Genomic DNA, 20,575 nt, shown 5'->3' with positions numbered 1-20,575 from the left:
TTTAACTTCAGTTTGTTGAGGTATTATATGATTATTTATTAGGATTGGAGGGCACGATTCTCTACGCAATGTGAATGTAAGATGCATACATTTTTGCTAGTTTACTTTTATTCTCCATTGTTTTAACCACCTTTCTATGTCGAGTATATGGTCTTGTAAATGTATAGATGCTTCTTGGGGGTTTTCATGAATGGCTAGTATAGCTGTGTCATCAGCAAAAGTAGATATGTGGGTTCGACTATTTGTAGGCATATCACAAGTATATAGCAAATATAGGAAGGGACCCAATATACTTCCTTGGGGTACGCCTGCTTCAATAGGCTGTGGTGAACTTATGAAGTCTCCCTCTTTAAGAACGAACTTTCGATGACTTAAATAACTTTCTAGAAGCTTGTGTGTGTTCACTGGTAAATATTGTTTTATTTTTATCGATAATCCTTCATGCCATACTTTGTCGAAGGCTTGCGAAACGTCGATGAAGAGTGCAGAACAATATTTTTTTCTTCAAATGTCTTGGATATGATTTCTACCAACCTGTGAGTTTGTTCTATTCTCGAAATCCGAATTGATGAGTTGGAATACAATCAAAATGATTCACTATCGGCTTTAACTTGTGCATTAACAGTTTTTCGAATAGCTTTGATATATTTGACAATAGGCTAATGGGTCTATATGATTCTACTTTACTGTGATCTTTTCCCGGCTTAGGTATCATTGTAACTAAAGAAACCTTCCATTCTGGTGGATAATATTCAAGGCGTAATATAGCATTAAAAATAAATAGGATTATTCTTAATGCAATTTGGGGTAGCTCGAGGAGCATCTTGTTACTGATTTTATCAATACCAGGTGACTTTTTGGAGTTTAAATCAACAATAGCCTTATTAATCTCTGAAATCTTAAAACGAAGTGGTTCAGCTGCAGTAACATGGGGTAGTGTAGGTGGTAACTCTATTATGTCGTTTGACTCGTTTGGGGAAAATACATTCTTTAGATGACTAACAAACAGGTTTCCTTTTTCAGTATCGTTTCTCGCCCAGCCTCCACTAGAATTACGTAGAGGAGGTCTGCTCATAACAGGTCTTTTTAATTTTTTTGTAGCTCGCCATAGAGAGTAGTTTGAGTACTGGGTGGCATCTAAGTTCTCCAGATATTTATTAATCGATTCAGTTTTGCGTTTGTGAAGAAGCATACTGAGGCGTTTGCGACATTTTCTAAGCTCCGTTTTAAGTTGAGGGGATCTATAGAGTTGCCACTCTCGAAGAACTCTTCTTTTTTCAGCTAATAACTGTTCAATGTCTGCAGAATAGAGTCTATTGTATCTTATTTGTTGGGTAATTTGAGTGGCGTGTTCAACAGCAAGTTTTAAGTTTTGTTCAAAATTTTTGAGTGAGATATCGATATCTTCTGGTGTTCTTAGAGATATATTTTCTGTACTGTGTGTGCTAATATATTTTCTATATTTCAACCAATTTATTTTCGTGCTTGATATTGCAGAGTGACCATTCAGGGATACTATTTCTAGGGGGTTCAATAGAGTAACGAAGGTGGGTGAGTGATCCGAGGATAATTCTAATGAAGATTTAACCTGCATTAGTTCCATTGGTAAATTTTTTGTAACTGCAAAATCAATGACATCGGGTATTTTGCTTGGGTCAGTAGGCCAGTATGTTGGTTCTCCGCTCGACAGCACATTCAAATTCAATTTAGAAATTGTATTAAACAAAGCGCGACCTTTCGGGGTTACAAGTCTTGATCCCCAGTGAGTATGCTTAGCATTATAATCGCCAGCTGCCAGGAATCGGGGTCCTAGTGATTCGTAAAAATGTTCATATTTGTTTTCAGTAATCGAAAACCTTGGAGGTGAATATATCGACGAAATTAATAGGTTTCTGTAGCAATCATCCAAACAGATTGTCGTAGCTTGAAGATAATCTTCACAAATATCACACATTGAATGGTGTTTGATACGGGTTTTAATTAAAATTCCAGAGCATCCACATGCTCTATCTCTTGGATCATTTGTGCCATAAAAAACATATCCATTTATATTAAATAAACTTCTAGACGTCAAATGGGTTTCCGAAACTAACATTATATCAACTTCATGACTTTTTAGAAAATACTCGAGTTCGTTTTTATGTTGGCGAATGCCGTTTGCGTTCCAAAAACATATTCTTAGGCAGTTCATGGTCTGTTTAGCACAGCCTGCAATAACATTGATTGCATCTTAAGCATTTCTTGCATCATGTTACTCATTGAGTTTGTAAAGTTATTTACCGATTGCACAAGAGTTTCTATTGTAGATTCTAGTCTGGTAAAATTGAAAATTGTCGTTTGCTCTCTTACCTCTGGGTTCATATTTTGGTTTTGTGGTTGACGGACTTGCGTTTGAGTTTGGTTGTTTCTTAGTATATTTGCATATGTTTCTTTGTTGTCATATGTCTGTTGCAACAGGGGGTAGTTAAAATTGATGTTATTTAATGGCTGAGCGGGGAAAATCTTCGGTTTAAGGCTTTGTGATTTTTTAACAATTGAGTAGACAGGACAGCCCCTGTAGTTCGCTGTGTGGTTACCTCCGCAATTGCTGCATTTTTTTTATTTTAGGATCATCCTTGGATTTGTTACATTGGGATGTGTTATGCAACTCTCCACAAATAACACATACGGGTGGCAATTTGCAATATGCCTTGGTTTGTCCATATTCTTGGCAATTCATACATTGGACGGGGCCAAATCGTTTATGTGGTTCTTCTACAGTAATTTTACGATGCAATAAGTACTTCAGGTTATATATGGGATGTGTTTCATTTTTTTTCAGGCTTATGTCACCGGGTTCAAGTTCAACACGGAAGAGTGGTTGGGGTTTTTTTCACGATTTCTAATGTTTATCACATTTTTTGTCTTAAAACCTTTATCTTCTAAGCTTTGCTTTATTTCGAGTGGTTCAACATTACAGTCAATACCCTTTATTACAACTTGTAGACCCTTGCTTCCTTTCAGCTGATAAGTGTAAAAACTTTTCTTTTGAGTTTCAAAATCTGTTACAACCTTTCTATAATCGTTTTCACTATTGACCTGTATTTTAAAAAGAGTTCTCTCCTATTAATGATATCAGGCTCTGAACCAGTGAGTTTGAATTATTTTCTCTCAAGTAAATTGGGGGTGGTTTTATAGAGGTAATTTTATTTACTGGTTCATCTGTTTCACATTCCAGTATAGAAAAACGATTTTCATTATTAAGTCTATTAGGTTCACTATCCTTATATAATTTAGCCAAGGGTGCCGCTTTCGAAGACTTGGGACTTCGTGCCCTTTTTAATACTGTAACATACCGGTCCATTCCAACCTGTATTTGGGATTTGCTATCTTTATTTAATGGTTGACTAATCTTGGGTATTGCGCCGCTTAATGGGTTAATTTTAATTGTAGTCGGTGTGGTGGATTTCGTTTCTGAAGCTGATATTGCTAGCATACTTTCAGGCGTAAATAAAGTATTTGTATTTTTTGGTAACTCCAGATTAACAGCTGTTGGGTTTTCTTTTGTTTGACAATCATTAGTTGTTGACAATGCGGGGGAACAAGAACTAGCACGGTTAACAGGCTTGGCGGTTAAAAACAAGCTGTCATCTATTCTTGTGTTTGTTTTGTTTTTATTTTTTTCATCTGCATTAACTGTTACGTATGCATTTCTGCCGTTTACACTCAGCCTTCGCTCACTGTTTTCGTTTAAGAGACTCATTTAAGAGTAGTTGTAAATAATTTAGTTAACACTCTTGATCTTTATTTAATGTTAATGTACAAAAAAGGTTCAAAAAAGAAATAAAGAATTTTCTTTACTTATTTGTCTTTTAGTTTATGTTTTGATTTTTTTTTTATTTAATATTATTAAAATATAAGTGTCCTTTCGCGTTAATAAAAAACAGGTGTAATTTATATTTATTTCCCGATAAAAACATTAGGATAACGAATTAACTCGGAGTAAACAAATAGAACACGTCCAATCTCTATCACAGTCGACATGGCATTTTTAGGTGAAATTAGTTTTTTCATTCATTCATAAAATTGTAAAGAGCAGGTACATTTTTTTACCTGTTGTATTTTTGTTTTTATATTTATTTTACCTGTGCCTTTTTTGCATTTACATATACAGTAGCCCAATAAAGTATACATACAGGAATTCAAATTAAATTTCCTTCGCTGAAAGCTGTATTTGTAAGTTAAAAGAAAAGATATATATATGTTAAACAAATAAATTCACAGTCGGGTTTAGCAACATTTCCTATCACGTTCAAAATTTCACCGTTAGTAAAATTTTTGATTCTGAGTCAAATAACGATATTTTTTTAGGTTTTTTGGTCTTTAATGTTCAAAATATTATGAAACTTAATAGCTCCGCCCACCCAAAAGTAGGCGTGACCGAGAATAAATTTTTCGATATTTTACTCAGAATCAATAACTCTAATAACTGTGAACTTTTGGGCGTTATTTGAATTTTTTTTTTGCTAAAATCGACATAAGACATGTATTATTATATATCTCATAAAAAACTGCTTTAAATTAAAGTAACATAATAATTGTTCCTGTATGTAGACTTTCTTGGGCGACTTTATGATTCTTTCACATAAAATTGTTCTTGCACAATTATTTTCTATGCTGCTTATATTTTTGTTTGTTCTCCTGTTACAAATTTTACGAAAGGATATATTTGAATGTACAACAACACTTTATATGATAGATTTCATTCATAAAATGCATTCATTGCATTTTATTTCTTTTTATATCCTGTTATTTATTATTACATGGTATTCATTGGCTGTTGTTGTCACATATTGTTGTTGCATTATCTATCCTTTTTTAACCGCTTTAATACAAAATTATTTTTTTTCTTACTAATTTTTCTGGACTCCTATTAGCACCAGCATGAATACATTTGAATTCGTATTAAAAAATCAAACAATCAATCAAAAAATACAAAAATATCCTCCGCTAACCTTTGTCCAGAATCTTATTTAATGTATTTTCATTGCATTGCTATCTTTCACAATACATACAATTACATACCTCAAAAAATAAAACTTTTATTGCACTAAAATTCTTTATTAACACACATTTCAATACAATTTTTTATTTTGTACACCCAAATAAACTTCATAGTTTTTTTCACATTTTCACGGCAAAACAAAACCATATACCTATGTGGCGGAAATATTTTAAAAATAAACATTTTCGCTTTAAACATTTTGATCTCCGCACCATTTCGTATTTTACATTTTTCAACTTCGTATGGTACTTTTATCATCTTAGATATTTTCATTGTTTGAATTTTTCACTGCGCATATCGTTTGCAGTTTATGGGTTTCACGCTGCAATTTGTTTGCATGTATGAGTTTTTGTAGTAAATTTTTTGTATATTATACACAAGCAATTTCATTTGTTTTTGCTAACCAAAAATATACATATATTTAGGCAGAAAATGTTTTAAAAATTAAAAATTTTCATTTTGTCTTCTAGCTGCAACGTAAAATATTGTGTAAGGCAAAATATTTTTGGAAAAACTGCGACAAATACATATTTCTACCATGAAGCTTGTGCATATATGGCATTGGTTTATAGTCTGTATATTTTCAGTATTTGTGCACATTAATATGAAAACGATTCATATTTATTGCGCATTCGGTAGTCAAATGTAAAAAACATTTAACTAATTTTAAACCCTGGTTATATACATACATTTTTTTGTCTATTCGGCATAGCCAAATGTTGCATTATAAGTTGTTTTTTGTGTAAAGCCTAGTACTCTGTTCATATTTGCGAAAAATTATGTTTTTTTCATGCGAAAAATTTTATATGCTGTTTGACAGCTAGCTGTTAGTTTTAACTTCGTTCGAAAGAAGTGCTGCATATGTTATTTCGTGTGGATTTTTCCACGGTTGCCAGATTTTTCCAAGGTTGCCAGATGTATTTCACATGTTTTCCACAATAAAAACAGAGTACTGCTTTTGCGAAATTATTTCGCATATATTTCATTCCAAATATTTTATATGTAGTTTGACAGCATTTCGCACGAAATTTTGAACAGAGTACTGTAGTGGTCTGATGGTTGGCAACACTAAAGTGTCAGTCAATGACACTTTGCTGTTACGAACTGCAACCATCTTCGATTTAATTACAACTTCCGTTTTAATTAATTGTAAGATCGGATTATAAGAAGGACAACACTAAAAACGTGTTGCAATAATAATTATAAAATAATAAATAAATAAATAAAGAGACATTATAACATCAGGTGTGGGTTACGACTTCCGTACAACACAATACAAGTTTTTAAATGGATTTGAGACCAAACCGCCAAGCGATGGCAGATGCTTTAAAGGCTGCAGGAATACAATTTCCGGAATCTGCCACGTTAATTCAATTGCGGCCATTATACGAAACATTGGTGGCTATGAAAAGGAACGAAGAACGCGCCTATGCACTAGGGATATAACTATATATATTGTTAGTTATGCACTACTGATATAACTATATATATTGTTAGTTATGCACTAGGGATATAACTATATATATTGTTAAAAAAGTTCACGCACCAAACGCAATAAAGTTTTTCATAAAATATTTTCGATAATTTTGAAATACAATATATTTTATTTTAATAATAACTGCGGACATACTTCAAACGATAATTTTTAAAAAAGGGAAGTATCCCTCACACTAGCAAAAAAAATTATTTACATAATTTTTCAGAGAAAAAAAAGTTTGGTTTATTTTAGAAATTGGTATTGGTGCGTGATGTTTTTGATTCCAAATGACATAAAAAAATGATTTTCATTACTTATACAACATTGGCCATCACGTGGTGATATGCCAAAAATTTCGCCAAAATTAGTTATATGCCTACTATGCACGTGCTGCTGTCGCCACAACTGGTGCCGAGGTTTCTGCCGCCAATGAAATGGCTAATGCGAATATCCCCGATGCCAACAAAACTGAAGTAAGTGAAACATGTGCCATTACTGCAAGTGAAACCGATGGCATTGCTGCCAGTGCAACCGATGCCATTGCTGTAAGTGTAACCGATGCTACTGCTGCTAGTGCAACCAACGCTGTTGCTGCTGCCAGAAATATATATAAACAATTATTCGTCCATACTGATGTCACAAATGTGTCTGCCGTCCCTTGCTCAAATAATTCCGCTGCCGACTGCGACGCTGAAAATGAGCTGAAAAATTTAAGGATACGCTTGGAAGTATTAAAGCTGCAGCAACAGATACGCGAACTAGAGTCACGTGAACAACCACTTATATATTCACGGCGAATTGATTTGTCAGAGCTCGATGCCGCCATACCGCCTTTTAGTGGGGACGACCATCATGACATCATCAAATGGTTTGTCCAGTTCGAGGACTACTCGAACATTTACGGCTACTCCCCTAAAGAAAAGTGTCTTGGCATTCGCCGTCTAGAGGGAACGGCCCTGAAATATGTTAATAGTATGGGTCTTGTTGTGTGCGATGAACTGAAGGCAAACTTAACTAAAATTTTCAAGCGAACTGTGTCACGGCAAGAGGTATACCGGCAGCTCCGTTCGCGCACATTAAAGCCGAACGAAACATGCTTAAGCTACGTAGTAGATATGCAGTCCATCGCCACCAAGTCGGATATTGAAGAGCAGGAGCTAGTCGATATAATCATTGCCATTACATTCCTCTACGGGGCTAGCTCTATGGACGAACTGATAAAACGAATGGACAGGTATGAGCAGCGGCGACAGGCTGGTGCAGGAGTTTTAAAGGGAATCAACTCAGCAGCAAACAAGAACAAAATGGCCGCCGCGAATGAAAAAACAGATGCCAAAACACCAGATGCCAGCGTGCGATCAAGGCGAATTTATACAAGGTGGAGTCAGTCAAACAGCTGATAATTTTTTTTTCGCTTTTGGGTTCTAACAACTGTCAAAGCTTGTTTTTATATTTAAATATCTACATATTCTAAGCTTATTAACAAAATATTTATTTTTTACATAAATAAGTAAAGCCCTCACTATTCAATTATCTACATTATATTAAGTTTAAATACTTATTTGTTTAATTTTTCATTTAGGTTTTTTGACATTTGTTAAGACCAATCGTTGTTTTTGTAGAACTGACACCACCTTGTATTAATTCGCCTTGCGTGCGATGCTATAATTGCAGCCAGTTCGGGCACTACCAGAGTCGCTGCCAAAAGCCGAAACGGCCACCCAATTCATGCTTCGTGTGCGCCGAGGTTGGTGACTTCCACCAGAATTGCCCCAAGACGAACAATATTACTGCGGCCATAGTTGGACAGAACTAGCAGTTAGATGTGTATCAAATGGTAAGTGTTGCCTTTGCTAAACGATATAAACGCACTGAGCTTATAGATTGTTTTTCTTGACTCGATTCGGGTAGTCCCATTAGTTATGTCAAGAAATCTCTCAACCCATTCGAGCCTGATGGTATTGGAAAAGTGTTGCCGTATCGCGGAATCGGGAACAAAATGTCATAGGCTGTGTTCAAGGGGAAATATATTTTAAAAACAAATGTATAATGCATAATTTTTGCTGCCAGATGAAGAGGCAATGATACCGATGTTGATGGGACGAGATATTTTATCTAAATTTAATATTTACTTATGTAAGGCAAAAATAATATATAATAAAAGTGAACTACTGAATATGAATTTAAAACAAAACAAACCGAATTTTAAAGTAATCAGCGCGCTTATGTCGTTTAGTCTATACAGAGATCAGAGGGAAGAAATTAGTAAACAAAATATTGAAGTATTAGAAGCTTTGCCATTTAATGTTATAAATAATTTAGATATTGTGAACACTGAGGAGGGAAAATCTAAAATAGAAAAATTGGACGGAATTAACCTAAATGCTTTTGATGTAGAGGGGGCCGACGTCTTATGTACAAGTGAACTAGACATTATTGAAGAAAATATTGAATGTGAAGAAATAATTCAGACGGCATGCGCGATTGAGACAAAGCTCGACATTAATATAGATAATAACATGGCTGCAATGGATGCTGATTTGTTGAGGTCGCTTATATTTGAGAATTATTTTTTACGAGCGGGAACTATTTCTAAACGGACGGAATATTGTATGCGAATTAGATTGACGAATGACGTGCCAGTGTATAGTGGGCCGCGCAGACTTTCTTATCGCGAACGAACAGAAGTTAAATTGAAGCTTGAGGAACTTATGGATAAGGGAATAATTCGACCGAGTGAGTCACCCTACGCTTCTCCTATTGTATTGGTCAAGAGAAAAAATGGGGATCTAAGAATGTGCATCGATTACCGATCACTAAATAAGATCACGCTCAAGGATAATTATCCACTTCCACTTATTGAAGATTGTCTTGATTACTTAGGTGCTAAGAAATATTTTTCGACTCTTGACCAAGAAAATAGTTTTCACCAGGTGCCTATGCACGAGGATTCAATTCAATATACTGCTTTCGTGACTCCGCTCGGTCAATATGAATATTGCTACATGCCATTTGGTCTCAAGAATGCTGGCGCAGTTTTTCAGAGATTTATCAATACGGTGTTAAGGGACCTCATTGATAAAGGGAAGATAGTAGTATATTTAGATGATATAAGTATTGCTACCAGCTCATTTGAGGAACACCTGGAGATTTTGGGTGAAGTTTTGCGGACTCTGAAAGATGCAGGTTTGAAACTGAATTTAAGAAAATGTAAATTTGCTTATCACGAACTAGATTTCTTAGGGTATAAGGTAAGTCAGAGGGGAATTTGTCCGAGCGACGATCACGTTAGGACAATACATCAATACCCTATACCGTCAAATCATGAAGAGCTGGAACGCTGTTTAGGCCTTTTTTCGTAGGTTTGTTTCTGATTTTTAAAGAATAGCGAAACCATTAACGGGACTGAAAAATAAATCTTTTGTTTGGACAAATGAATGCACTGAAGCGTTTTTGACGTTAAGGGAGAAACTAGTCAGTTCACCAGTGCTGGTAGTGTACGACCCTCTCCGGGAGACGGAACTCCACACTGACGCTAGCTCAAAGGGTTTTGTTTCGGTGCTGCTGCAGAAACAGGATGATGGGAAGTTTCACCCGGTATCTTATTATTCTGTACATCAGGAGCAGAATCAAGATACCACAGTTTCGAGTTGGAAACTTTGTCTATTATATATGCCATAAGTAGGTTCCGGGTATACTTAGAAGGGATTAAGTTCACAATAGTCACCGACTGTAACTCACTAACATTGACATTAAACAAGAAGGCGATTAACCATAGAATTGCCAGGTGGGCATTAGAATTAGAAAACTTTGATTATGATATATGACACCGTATGGGTAAATTGATGTCGCATGTTGATGCCCTCAGCCGTACGCCACCGCCAGTGATAGCTTTCGTGGATATCTATGATGTGGACGTAAATATACAGATTGCCCAGAGTAGGGACAAGGACATCCAACGCATTAAGGTTAGATTCGAGGAGAGAGAGGTGGAAGGATATGAAATGAGCAATGTACTGGTTTTCCGCCGCGGGGGACACACGAGAAATATGTACACGTGGGAATTGAAAAGTGTATGAATCAGATCAAGAAAAATTATTGATTCCCGAATATTAAAAATAGACTTAACCAATTTATAAGAAATTGCCTTAAATGCATATACTATTCGGCGCCTCATAGAAAAAACGAGAGAAATTTATACAGTATAGAAAAGAAACCGGTACCATTTGACACATTGCATGTGGACCATTGTGGTCCTTTACCAGCAATAAATAACGGAACCAATGGAACACTCTGATTGGGTGGAAAAATTGACGCAGGTAGAATTTTCTGAGAATAATACGACTCACTGTACGACGGGTCAGTCACCTTCTAGGATACTGTTTGGGGTAGAACAGCGCGGTGAAATAATAGATGAATTGACCGAACATTTACAGGAAGCATATGAAAATTATCAATATTTAGAAGATAAAAGTAGTTTAAGTGAGAAGGGGGATATTGAATATCAAGATTATGAATTTTTGGAGGATGAATTTATGGAAGAAGAATGACAATCGAGGTCGATTGTTTTGTCAGGTCGGCCGAGATTGTAGTGGTCTGATAGTTGGCAACACTAAAGTGTCAGTCAATGACACTTTGCTGTTACGAACTGCAACCAACATCGATTTAATTACAACTTCCGTTTTAATTAATTGTAAGATCGGATTATAAGAAGGACAACACTAAAAACGTGTTGCAATAATAATTGTAAAATAATAAATAAAGAGATATTATAGTACCTAGCTTAAAATGTATGTGTTTTTTAATTTAAAAATGTTAGCCTTTTTTTACCCACTTTTTAGCATTTTTTAGCCTTTTTCCTAAGTAGCCCTTTTTGTTCACCACGAATTGGCAACACTGGTCATGTGTGACCCTACCTTAAAGGGTGGATTAGCCGACTGTAATGTAATGTAACCTTAACGGAACAGCTGATCCTTTCTATTGTGTGTAAAGTAGTTAAAGCAGTTATAGTGACAAAATGTAACTTAACTGTAACGTCTGAACCTGTTAAAAACAGAATTTCTTTACGTTTCTACGTGACATTTACTAACGGTGTTGTCAACTTGTTGTTTTTAAAAGTCTTGTATAAAAAATACTTATGCTCAGAACGCTTAACAATATTTTCAATGTTCTAAAAATGTTTTAAATATTTCAATAATATATGTAAATACATAAATAAAAAACATGTTTTGTTTAAGATATTTTTACAAATAAAGCATGAGTGTCTGTAATTCTCATTCACTCTATAGTTTGATTTGTATAATATCTTTAGTTTTTCTAAAGCCTTTAGGGAAAAGGGTTGACGAGGTACAGTGTGTATTACACAGATTTAGGTTAGTTCAAAAGAGAATGAGAAAAATGTCTGCCTTTCAATTTCTGCATTGTAAAAGGGGACAAAGGAACTAGCATATCCCACAACAATAAATGTCAGTGAATTTATCAATAATTGGGAAATTTAGCACAATTCTTACTAAAAAAAAACTTTTTATTGTTATGGTAATATTTACTTATACAAATTAGTTCTTACAAGCATTTATAAAATGTATACTAATAATAGTCGAAAGTAATAAGTTTGAAAATATTAAATTAATATTTTGTTTCACAAATTAAATTAACAAATTAGGGCCATTATTACAACTTGCCTTTATGTTCGAAATAGTGAAGGTAAAACTTTATGCAATAGAAAAAGGTACCCTTAAAGTTAACTATTACTATTACGAACATAAAGGCAAGTTGTAATAATGGCCCTTAGTATAAAGTACAATACAATATTAATTAATTTTTAAGTTATCGGACCTTTAATAAATAAAGTCTGTATGACAAGGTAATAAATAATATTTATAATTGTCTCCTAATGGGTTAATATAAACATATATGAAGTCACTTCGAAGCTCTTCACAATGATGATGAATACATTATGTGTACGGTTTATTTACGGTTATTACCAAAAAAGTTTAATAATTTTTTTTTAAAATCGCAGAAAAAAATTATAAAATCGCTTGAACAGTATTTAAAACAATCCTGTTGATAACACTTTCAAACAGCTGTTAAAATTTGTTTGTTTATGTCAAAAACATATGACACATTTTAAATGTTCTATAATCGCACTAAAGTGTTACGTTAAGTCAACATTACGGTTACATTACATCAACGGTCGGCTAACCCAGCCTTAAGTCGTTCTTTTGTATAGAATGTATGTGTTTATTAATTAAAAATTTTTAGCAATTTTTTAAGAAACTTTTTAGCCTTTTTTTGCAAAGAATTTAGCCAACAACTGATACAAAGTAATGTATAATCAATTCATTATTAAAAATACCTTAAAATTTAAAGAGCATTTATAGGAAAACGCCCTTAAAAATTGGGGTTAAACAAGTAATATTAAGATTACAAAAACTATAAATCTACAATTGAAGTTTAAGTTAAAATTTTTAATGTGAATTCAACAAAGATTTATTGAACATATTTGTAGCTCATTAAATATTATTTAAACCTCATTTTTTATGGTTTCAAGAAAGTGATGTCCGTTTATAGGAATATGTACCCGTGTATGTAAGAGAGTAACTAATAAACTATTCTGCTGTTTTTTATCTTTATATGTAGTCATGCCCACTTTTTGTAAAATAGTTATTTTGCTAAACTTGTATCCAATTTGTTATGCGGAACACTCTCTCTAAAGATATACAGTAGCCCAAGAAAGTCTACATACAGTAAAAATTATTATGTTACTTTAATTTAAAGCAGTTTCTTTTAGTTTTTTTTGTAAGATATATAATAATACATGGGTTATGTCGATTATAGCAAAAAAAAAAAAATTCAAATAACGCCCAAAATTTCACCGTTATTAGAGTTATTGATTCTGAGTAAAATAACGAAAAAATTATTCTCGGTCACGCCTACTTTTGGGTGGGCGGTGCTATTAAGTTTCGTAATATTTTGAACATTAAAGCCCAAAAAACCTAAAAAAAAATTCGTTATTTGACTCAGAATCAAAAATTCTAATAACGATGAAATTTTGGACGTGATAGGAAATGTTGCTAAACCCGACTTAAGTGATGTTGTTTTAATTTTTTTTGGTGTGAATTTATTTTGTTAACAAATATATTTCATCGAAAGAAATTTAATTTGAATTCCTGTATGTAGACTTTATTGGGCTACTGTACATACCTAGCCAAATTTGTGACACAACCATGCCTTACCAGATTCACAAATTATTTCCAAGAAACCAAAATATTTACATGTATTGGTTAGATGACACGCCCTTTTTGCAATTCTATTATTTGTCTTATTATGTGTGACGCAACAGTGATTTCCATAATATTTACAAACAGGTAATACGAGTCAATGTCATTTTACGTTTTTGGATCCAAAATTTAATAAATACTATGTACAAATTATATATGCAAATTGAAGGAAAGTATACAAAACCAAAAGTTTCTAAGCATTTCTTTTAATAAATATATGGATTAAAAGTTCCAAATTTTGGTATACCATTGGTCACTACATTGATAGATTTGTTTGGTAAAATTTTAGGCATCAGTCGAGTTGCATGGAATTACATCCCATAAATTATAGTTTAATGTTAGTGATCCAATTACCATTGTGTATAATCTTAACTTCCTGAAGCTCTCATCACTAACATCGTCAGTGAAAATGTATCAACAGGCTTAGCATATTGAGACCCATCAACCAAGACAATTACAATTAGACGATTAATTTATTCATATTTTCTGGATAATAAATAAAATTATACGTATTAACTTTTCATCATTTCAGTTAGTAAATATGTATATGAAAACTTGTTTTTTTTAATCACGAAACATTCAAAAGTACACAACATATATACGTATAATGATTGTTTTTAATAATTCGACATGTAACTTATCAGTCTACATATATTGGCAAATAATTACAAAAACGTATGATTTTTCGGCGATTGTCAAAATTAAAATCGCAGGTTAAGGATAATTTAATAAATTCAAAATAATTATAATATAATTGTAACATTTTTCACTCACCTTAAAGTCAATATATCCATTTTTATCCATATCAAATGTACGAAAAACGTGGTCACAAAATTCCTCTGCATTTCCAGATGGGAAAAACATTTTGTACATATCCACAAATTTTGCTGGTGTTAATCTTCCATTGGGACAATCTTGCTGTGTAAATATTTTTTTTTATTATATTATAACATACTTTAAAATATTTACCTTAAATCCTTTATACCACTCCTTTATAGTGGCTTCATCATAGCGAGTATGAGATTTTAGAAATTCCATATCTTCTTTTGTTAAACGGTCTTTGCTACTTAAGCACCCCATGACACAAAACGTTATACTATTTTATTTTCGACTTGATTCAAAAACACAAATGTTCTATTTAAAAATCTTTATAATTGGTTATTTTAAATCAACAATTTTGTAAAAAATACATTTAAACTTTTGTTGTAAAATGATATTCAAGAATTAAATCAGTTCATATACATGTATGAAACAGGTAATCGAATATTATTATATATATTTATAAGCATGCGCAATGTTAACGTCGTCCTGTTTAAAATTGGATAGGTTATTTAACATAACTTCTAGGATTTCTGGTGTTGCCGTACTTTTTTTAAGAAATCTAACATGATTCTCTGCAAAAAATCAAAGAAAAGTTGATCCTTCAAAAAAAAAAACATTAAGCCAAAATTTCAATACAATCTATATTTTCTGTAAATCCTTTAAACATATTTGCATTTCATAATTAGAAGTTGTGAGAATTTTGTTTAAAAAATCAATGTCTATGTTATAGACAGATAACTTTGAGGTTATGTCGTTGTCAGTAGCAGTTGATGTATCAATTTCACAAATAAGAACCCAAAAATGTAAGCAATAAAAATGTTATGATATAAAGTTTGGACGTCGGTAGTCCCAAAATCTATTTAAGTTTTTGCTGAAAGTCTTTAAAGATTAACTTTAAAGACTTGTAACTTTTCCGCTTTTGTACAATTTTTCTATCAATATCTGTATGTATAATAAGGATTGGCAATAACTGTATTTACTCAAAATTAATGGATATGCCCCAAATCAAGGTTGGCGTTCATGTTTTCTCATACAATTTACATATAACCAAAACAGTGTTACCGTTTTGATTATTTATAACCAAAATTGGTTATTTTTTTCCTGATGTGTAGATGTGGATTTATTTTTCATTTTGGTTACTTTTTTCAAAACATGTTGTTATAGACAGATTTTTCAATATTTAAATATACAATCGTAACGATATCGAAAATTGAAAAATTTATACGTTTTTCATATATTGCATGCAAAATTTGTTATACCTAACTTTCTGTTAAGTCAATATTAGTAAGACAACACTAGTAACTGTTAAGTCAATACTAGTAACATTTTGCATGAAATATGTATATGAAAAAAACGTACAAATTTTTCAAATGGGGCAAGGTTTATGGAACTTCTGAGGAGTAAATAAAGGCTTTTTATATAAGTATTTGATATTGTTGAAAACGTTTGGACTTGAAGATTGATATTTTAGTAAAATTAAATAATTTTTGGGACGTCATTTATTTGGATTACATTTACGTCATTTTCAATAAAGAAAAATATAAAATTTGAATTAATGTTAAATTTTAACGATCATAACAAAATTAGGAACTAATATAAACTCAAATGTCCTTAAAACAACGATATTACAAATTTTGACATTTTTATACCCTACACCACCATAGTGGGGAGGGTATAATGCGTTTGTGTAGATGTTTGTATTTATATTAGTCTAACACCCACCTAAAAGTATACCGATCGACTTAGAATCACTTTCTGAGCCGATTCCGCTCCAAATAAGTTTTATATATTTGTTACGATCGGTCCATAATTATTCATAGCTCCCATATATACCCGCTTCCGAAAATCAGTTTAACGTGCATAAATCTCTTAAAAATATTGGTATACATACAAAATTCAACATAAATAACTTTCATATAGACATAAATCAATCGATCTAATTTCATGGTGATCGGTCCATAATTGCTCATAGCATCCATATAAGGCCCACTTCCGAAAAGCACTCACGAATATTAATTATTGATATTTTAAAAGAAAAATCTGTTTGCTCATTTACTTAGTGTAGGGTATAATATGGTCGGGCTTGACCGACCATACTTTCTTACTTGTTTTATTTTCAAATACCGAAATTCCTATACCGGGGAAAATGTGTTCCAAAAACAGAGTTTTTTTTAGAAAAGTGCCTACTGTGACGTTATTTACCGTGTGATAGTAAAAAAAATTTGTACAAATATGAAGCTTTTTTTAGGTTCGGTGCTTTGCCTTTTTAGAATTTTTTACTCAAATCTAAATTTTTTATTAAAAAATTGGTCAAGTCTGGATAGGTCTGGGGTGTGTTGTGTCCGCTAAGCAAAAATTTACTTTATACGCTTTTGCATTAAATTCTCTTTACGGAATATATATAGGCCTTTTTGGGATAAAACCTAAAAAATACGGCACTTTTTACATTTTCCAAGAGATGTTTTAAAAAAAAATCGAACCTCCGTAGGCCCGCCACTAATACCCAGTAAAAACTTCGCTTACAAATCTACAATGTCTTTTTTAATAACTTACTTTTTAAGTAGTAAAGTCTAAAAAAAAAAAATAAACAAACAAAACAAAAAAACTGTTACTTTTCTTCAATTTGCCCATTTTTTTTTATTGCATGTTTATTTTTAGAAAAACAGAAAAGAATATTGCATTACTGTGTGAAAACCATTATTTGATGTACAATGAAATAACTAAGCAGTGGTGTTTGGCATCAATCCAAGTTTTCCAAAATTGTTATAAAAATAAAACAAACAAATTTCAAGTTTAAATTAGAGACGAAGATCTCTTTTTATTGTTAATAAATATTACCTCGTAGAAGGAATATATTGCGTTTTCTTAGTAAAATGCACGTAGTGCTTATGTCGAAGACAATTTGACAAGTGTTTTTTAATGCTAAAATAACAAGCATAATTTGGTGGCAAACAATATTTAAGGACCCGTTAACGGTTTACTCGCTAGAATCTAGTAAAATACTTCCAGCAAAGTTGCATAAAAAAAGGAAGCAACAATAAATTCTAACGTTGTTAAAAATAGTATAATAAGTTTAATGTAGTTATTACCAAAAGGATGCAACCTAAACAAGTGGTGTAGTGAGCACAACGGCAGAATACCAAACAGAAGGTTGCAGGTTCGAATCGGGTCTGCGACTTATTTTTTTATTTTTTTGTGTAAATAAAAATTCTATAAATAACTCTACTACCAAATAATTACATTTTACCATCCGGCATCTCATAAAAACAAGAATTTTCCGTAACTAATGTGACATATAAACAGTGAGTTAGTTAATTGCAAATAATTTATATTTGCGAATAGGCTACGTATAAACGTGGTATGAGACACGTTAATGGCCTGGCGATTTTTTAATAACTTTAACATTTTTTGACCAATTTCTGTTTTTTATGTCTCATTAGAACGACAATTGCGTACACATTTCGATTCATTTAAATTAAATTGCAAAAGTAATTTTTTAATGGCAAAATTTTTACAAAAACTGAAAAAATGCATTTTTTCCCCTTGTAAATGCATCTCAAAACTTCAGAGGGCTTGCGGCACGTGTTATCCCCAACCGATTTACCTAAAATTTTTTCAGGATGATTTTTTTTACTAATGTTCACCAAACTGGAGGGTGAGAATGGCCAAAATCCAACTTTCGTTTATTAAGGGCCACCCTAATAAAAACCTGTGTATTTAAAAAAATTAAACTTCATACTTCTGTTCAAATTTTTTTTAAAAAAAGTTAAAAACATGCAATAAACTTTTTTTGGTTAGTTTTTTAGTATTTTGGTTATTTTTTTAATTAAACTTGGTTACAAATATTTTGAGGGTGTGGCAACACTGAACCAAAACAAATAATTTATTTTTTGTCGTTCAGCAAAAAATCGTACAACTGTGTTCAGCGTATCAGTTATATTTAAGTTTGTTCGTTTTAAATGTTTTTTTTTTTTAAAAAAATTCCATTTTCGAACACAAAAAGAATAGTGAAATCTAGCAGACATTTAAAGAGAAAATAAGTCCAGTTTGAATGAAATTTCATATGCGCAAGGAAGAATTAGCTATCAATTATTTCTTATAGCTCCAATGATTTTCGCATTTGAAATTATATTTTCAATATTTTTACCCACACTACTCCAGTTTTATAACAAAAATTGGTTATCTTTTTTCCTGATGTGTAGATGTGTATTTATTTTTCATTTTGATTACTTAGAATTAAACGATGTCCGTCTGGCTGGTCTGCTGGCTGGCTGTCCATGTAAACCTTGTGCGCAGAGTACAGGTCGCAATTTTTAAGATATTTCGATATATATTATTGGTATTTGGCCCAAGGACCAAGCCTATTGAAACTGGCTGAAATCGGTCCATTATTTCACCTAGCCCCCATACAAATGTCCTCCCGAAATTGGACTTTATCGGTCATAAATGTTTAATTTATATATGTATCTCCACAAATTCCGCTCCAAATTAGTTTTATATATACAAAATTCATGTCACCAAATTTTGTTACGATCGATCCATAATTAGTCATAGTTCCCATATAGACCCGCTTCCGAAAATCACTTTAACGTGCATAAATCGCTTAAAAATGTTGGTATACACACAAAATTCAACATAGTTAACTTTCATATAAACATAAATCACACAACCCAATTTCATGGTGATCGGTCCATAATTGGTCAAAGCTCCCATATAAGGCCCTCTTCCGAAAATCGCTCAAAAATATAAATTATTGAAATTTTAAATTTTTAGTGTAGGGTCGGGCTTGACCGATCATACTTTCTTATTTGTTAATATTTAGCTCAACCTTTGCTATTGGTTTAGATTTTATTAAAAATACTCTAATAAAAACTACCAATGTCGTATACGACAATGATATTTCAATTCAAATATTAAAAATTTTATTAATAATTTATTTTATAAAAATTATAAAATAGTTTTCTTGCTGTAGCCAGTAACGCAAATAAGATAATATGAAAAATGTTCAGCAAAACCACAGCAAAAGTGTAATATTTGAAAATCTATGCCACTATTTGAAAGATATTCATGTAGAGGTTAGATAAAATGAAGTACATTTAAAAAAAATTAAAAGATTTAAATTCAGTAAAAATTCAGTAACTGGAAACATTTTTTTTACATATTTAAAAAAAATTATTTCTGTCGATTTTTCAGAATATTTTGCTATTAAGAATTTATTTTCATAACATTTTAAATGTTGAAATCTTGACATAAAATTTAACTTGAAGTATAAAAACCTGTGTAAAATGTATTAAAAAAATTAAATTTCATACTTTTTTTTTAAAAAAAGTTAAAAAGACGTTTGCAAATTTTTTTTTTAGTTACTTTTTTAACATTTTGGTTATTTTTTTAATCAAACTTGGTTACAAATATTTTGAGGTAGTGGCAACACTGGTGGCAACTTAATTAGCGAAAACTTAACATCTCGCAGAGAATTTACCTAACATTGCACAGTGGGGCAGAATCGAATTTTTTGGGAAATAAATCTGGCATTTCTAAACGGTTGGTCCGATCGGAATAAAATTTGAATTGGGCGTAGCCAAGGAGTATTCGAGTTTAAGTTATTAAAATGGGCCCTACAAATAATCCAGGGGCGGCGCTATGGGGGCTCAAAGTAGGGTACCTTCGACATGTAAAATTTTTAAACATTTTTTGTTACCCATCCGATTTCAAAGAATTTTATTATCTCTTATAATTTCCTAGTTATAGGCATTTCAAAATTGAAATTTTAAAATTTTGCCATACCTTGATCCGCTTTTTTAAAAATATAGGGTGCACTTTTGGACCGAATGGATTCGATTTTTTTTTGTTAGTTAGACAACTAAATTACCAACAACATACAAAAGATTTCAGAGCAATATCAATTACGAATCCAAAAATAACAGATTTTCAATTTAAAAATTCAAAAAATAG

At 32.1% G+C, this 20,575-nt stretch overlaps 2 protein-coding genes across 4 annotated transcripts in view; both read right to left on the bottom strand.

Annotated features, from left to right (window-relative positions):
• The window catches only part of LOC135954437 (neuronal calcium sensor 2), a 205,136-nt gene that overhangs the window by 126,395 nt on the left and 58,166 nt on the right, over positions 1-20,575 (bottom strand). Inside the window, exons 2-3 of one of the 3 annotated variants that reach the window (XM_065504609.1) lie at positions 14,771-15,195; positions 14,576-14,719 (exon numbers count right to left, since the gene is read on the bottom strand). The exons of 1 other annotated variant lie outside the window; for it this stretch is intronic. In XM_065504609.1, coding sequence (XP_065360681.1) covers positions 14,576-14,719; positions 14,771-14,881 — 255 coding nt within the window. In that variant the 5' untranslated portion in view covers positions 14,882-15,195. The remainder of the gene's footprint in view (positions 1-14,575; positions 14,720-14,770; positions 15,196-20,575) is intronic. One more of the 3 variants, XM_065504610.1, reaches the window with a different exon arrangement.
• Nca (neurocalcin homolog) overlaps positions 1-20,575 on the bottom strand; it is a 705,950-nt gene that overhangs the window by 627,212 nt on the left and 58,163 nt on the right. The window lies entirely within an intron of this gene.

The sequence above is a fragment of the Calliphora vicina genome, chromosome 3 (assembly GCF_958450345.1).
Source record: "Calliphora vicina chromosome 3, idCalVici1.1, whole genome shotgun sequence".
Taxonomy (NCBI): domain Eukaryota; kingdom Metazoa; phylum Arthropoda; class Insecta; order Diptera; family Calliphoridae; genus Calliphora; species Calliphora vicina.
Note: the sequence above shows the minus strand (reverse complement) of the source record. Positions and strands in the feature narration are given on the sequence as shown.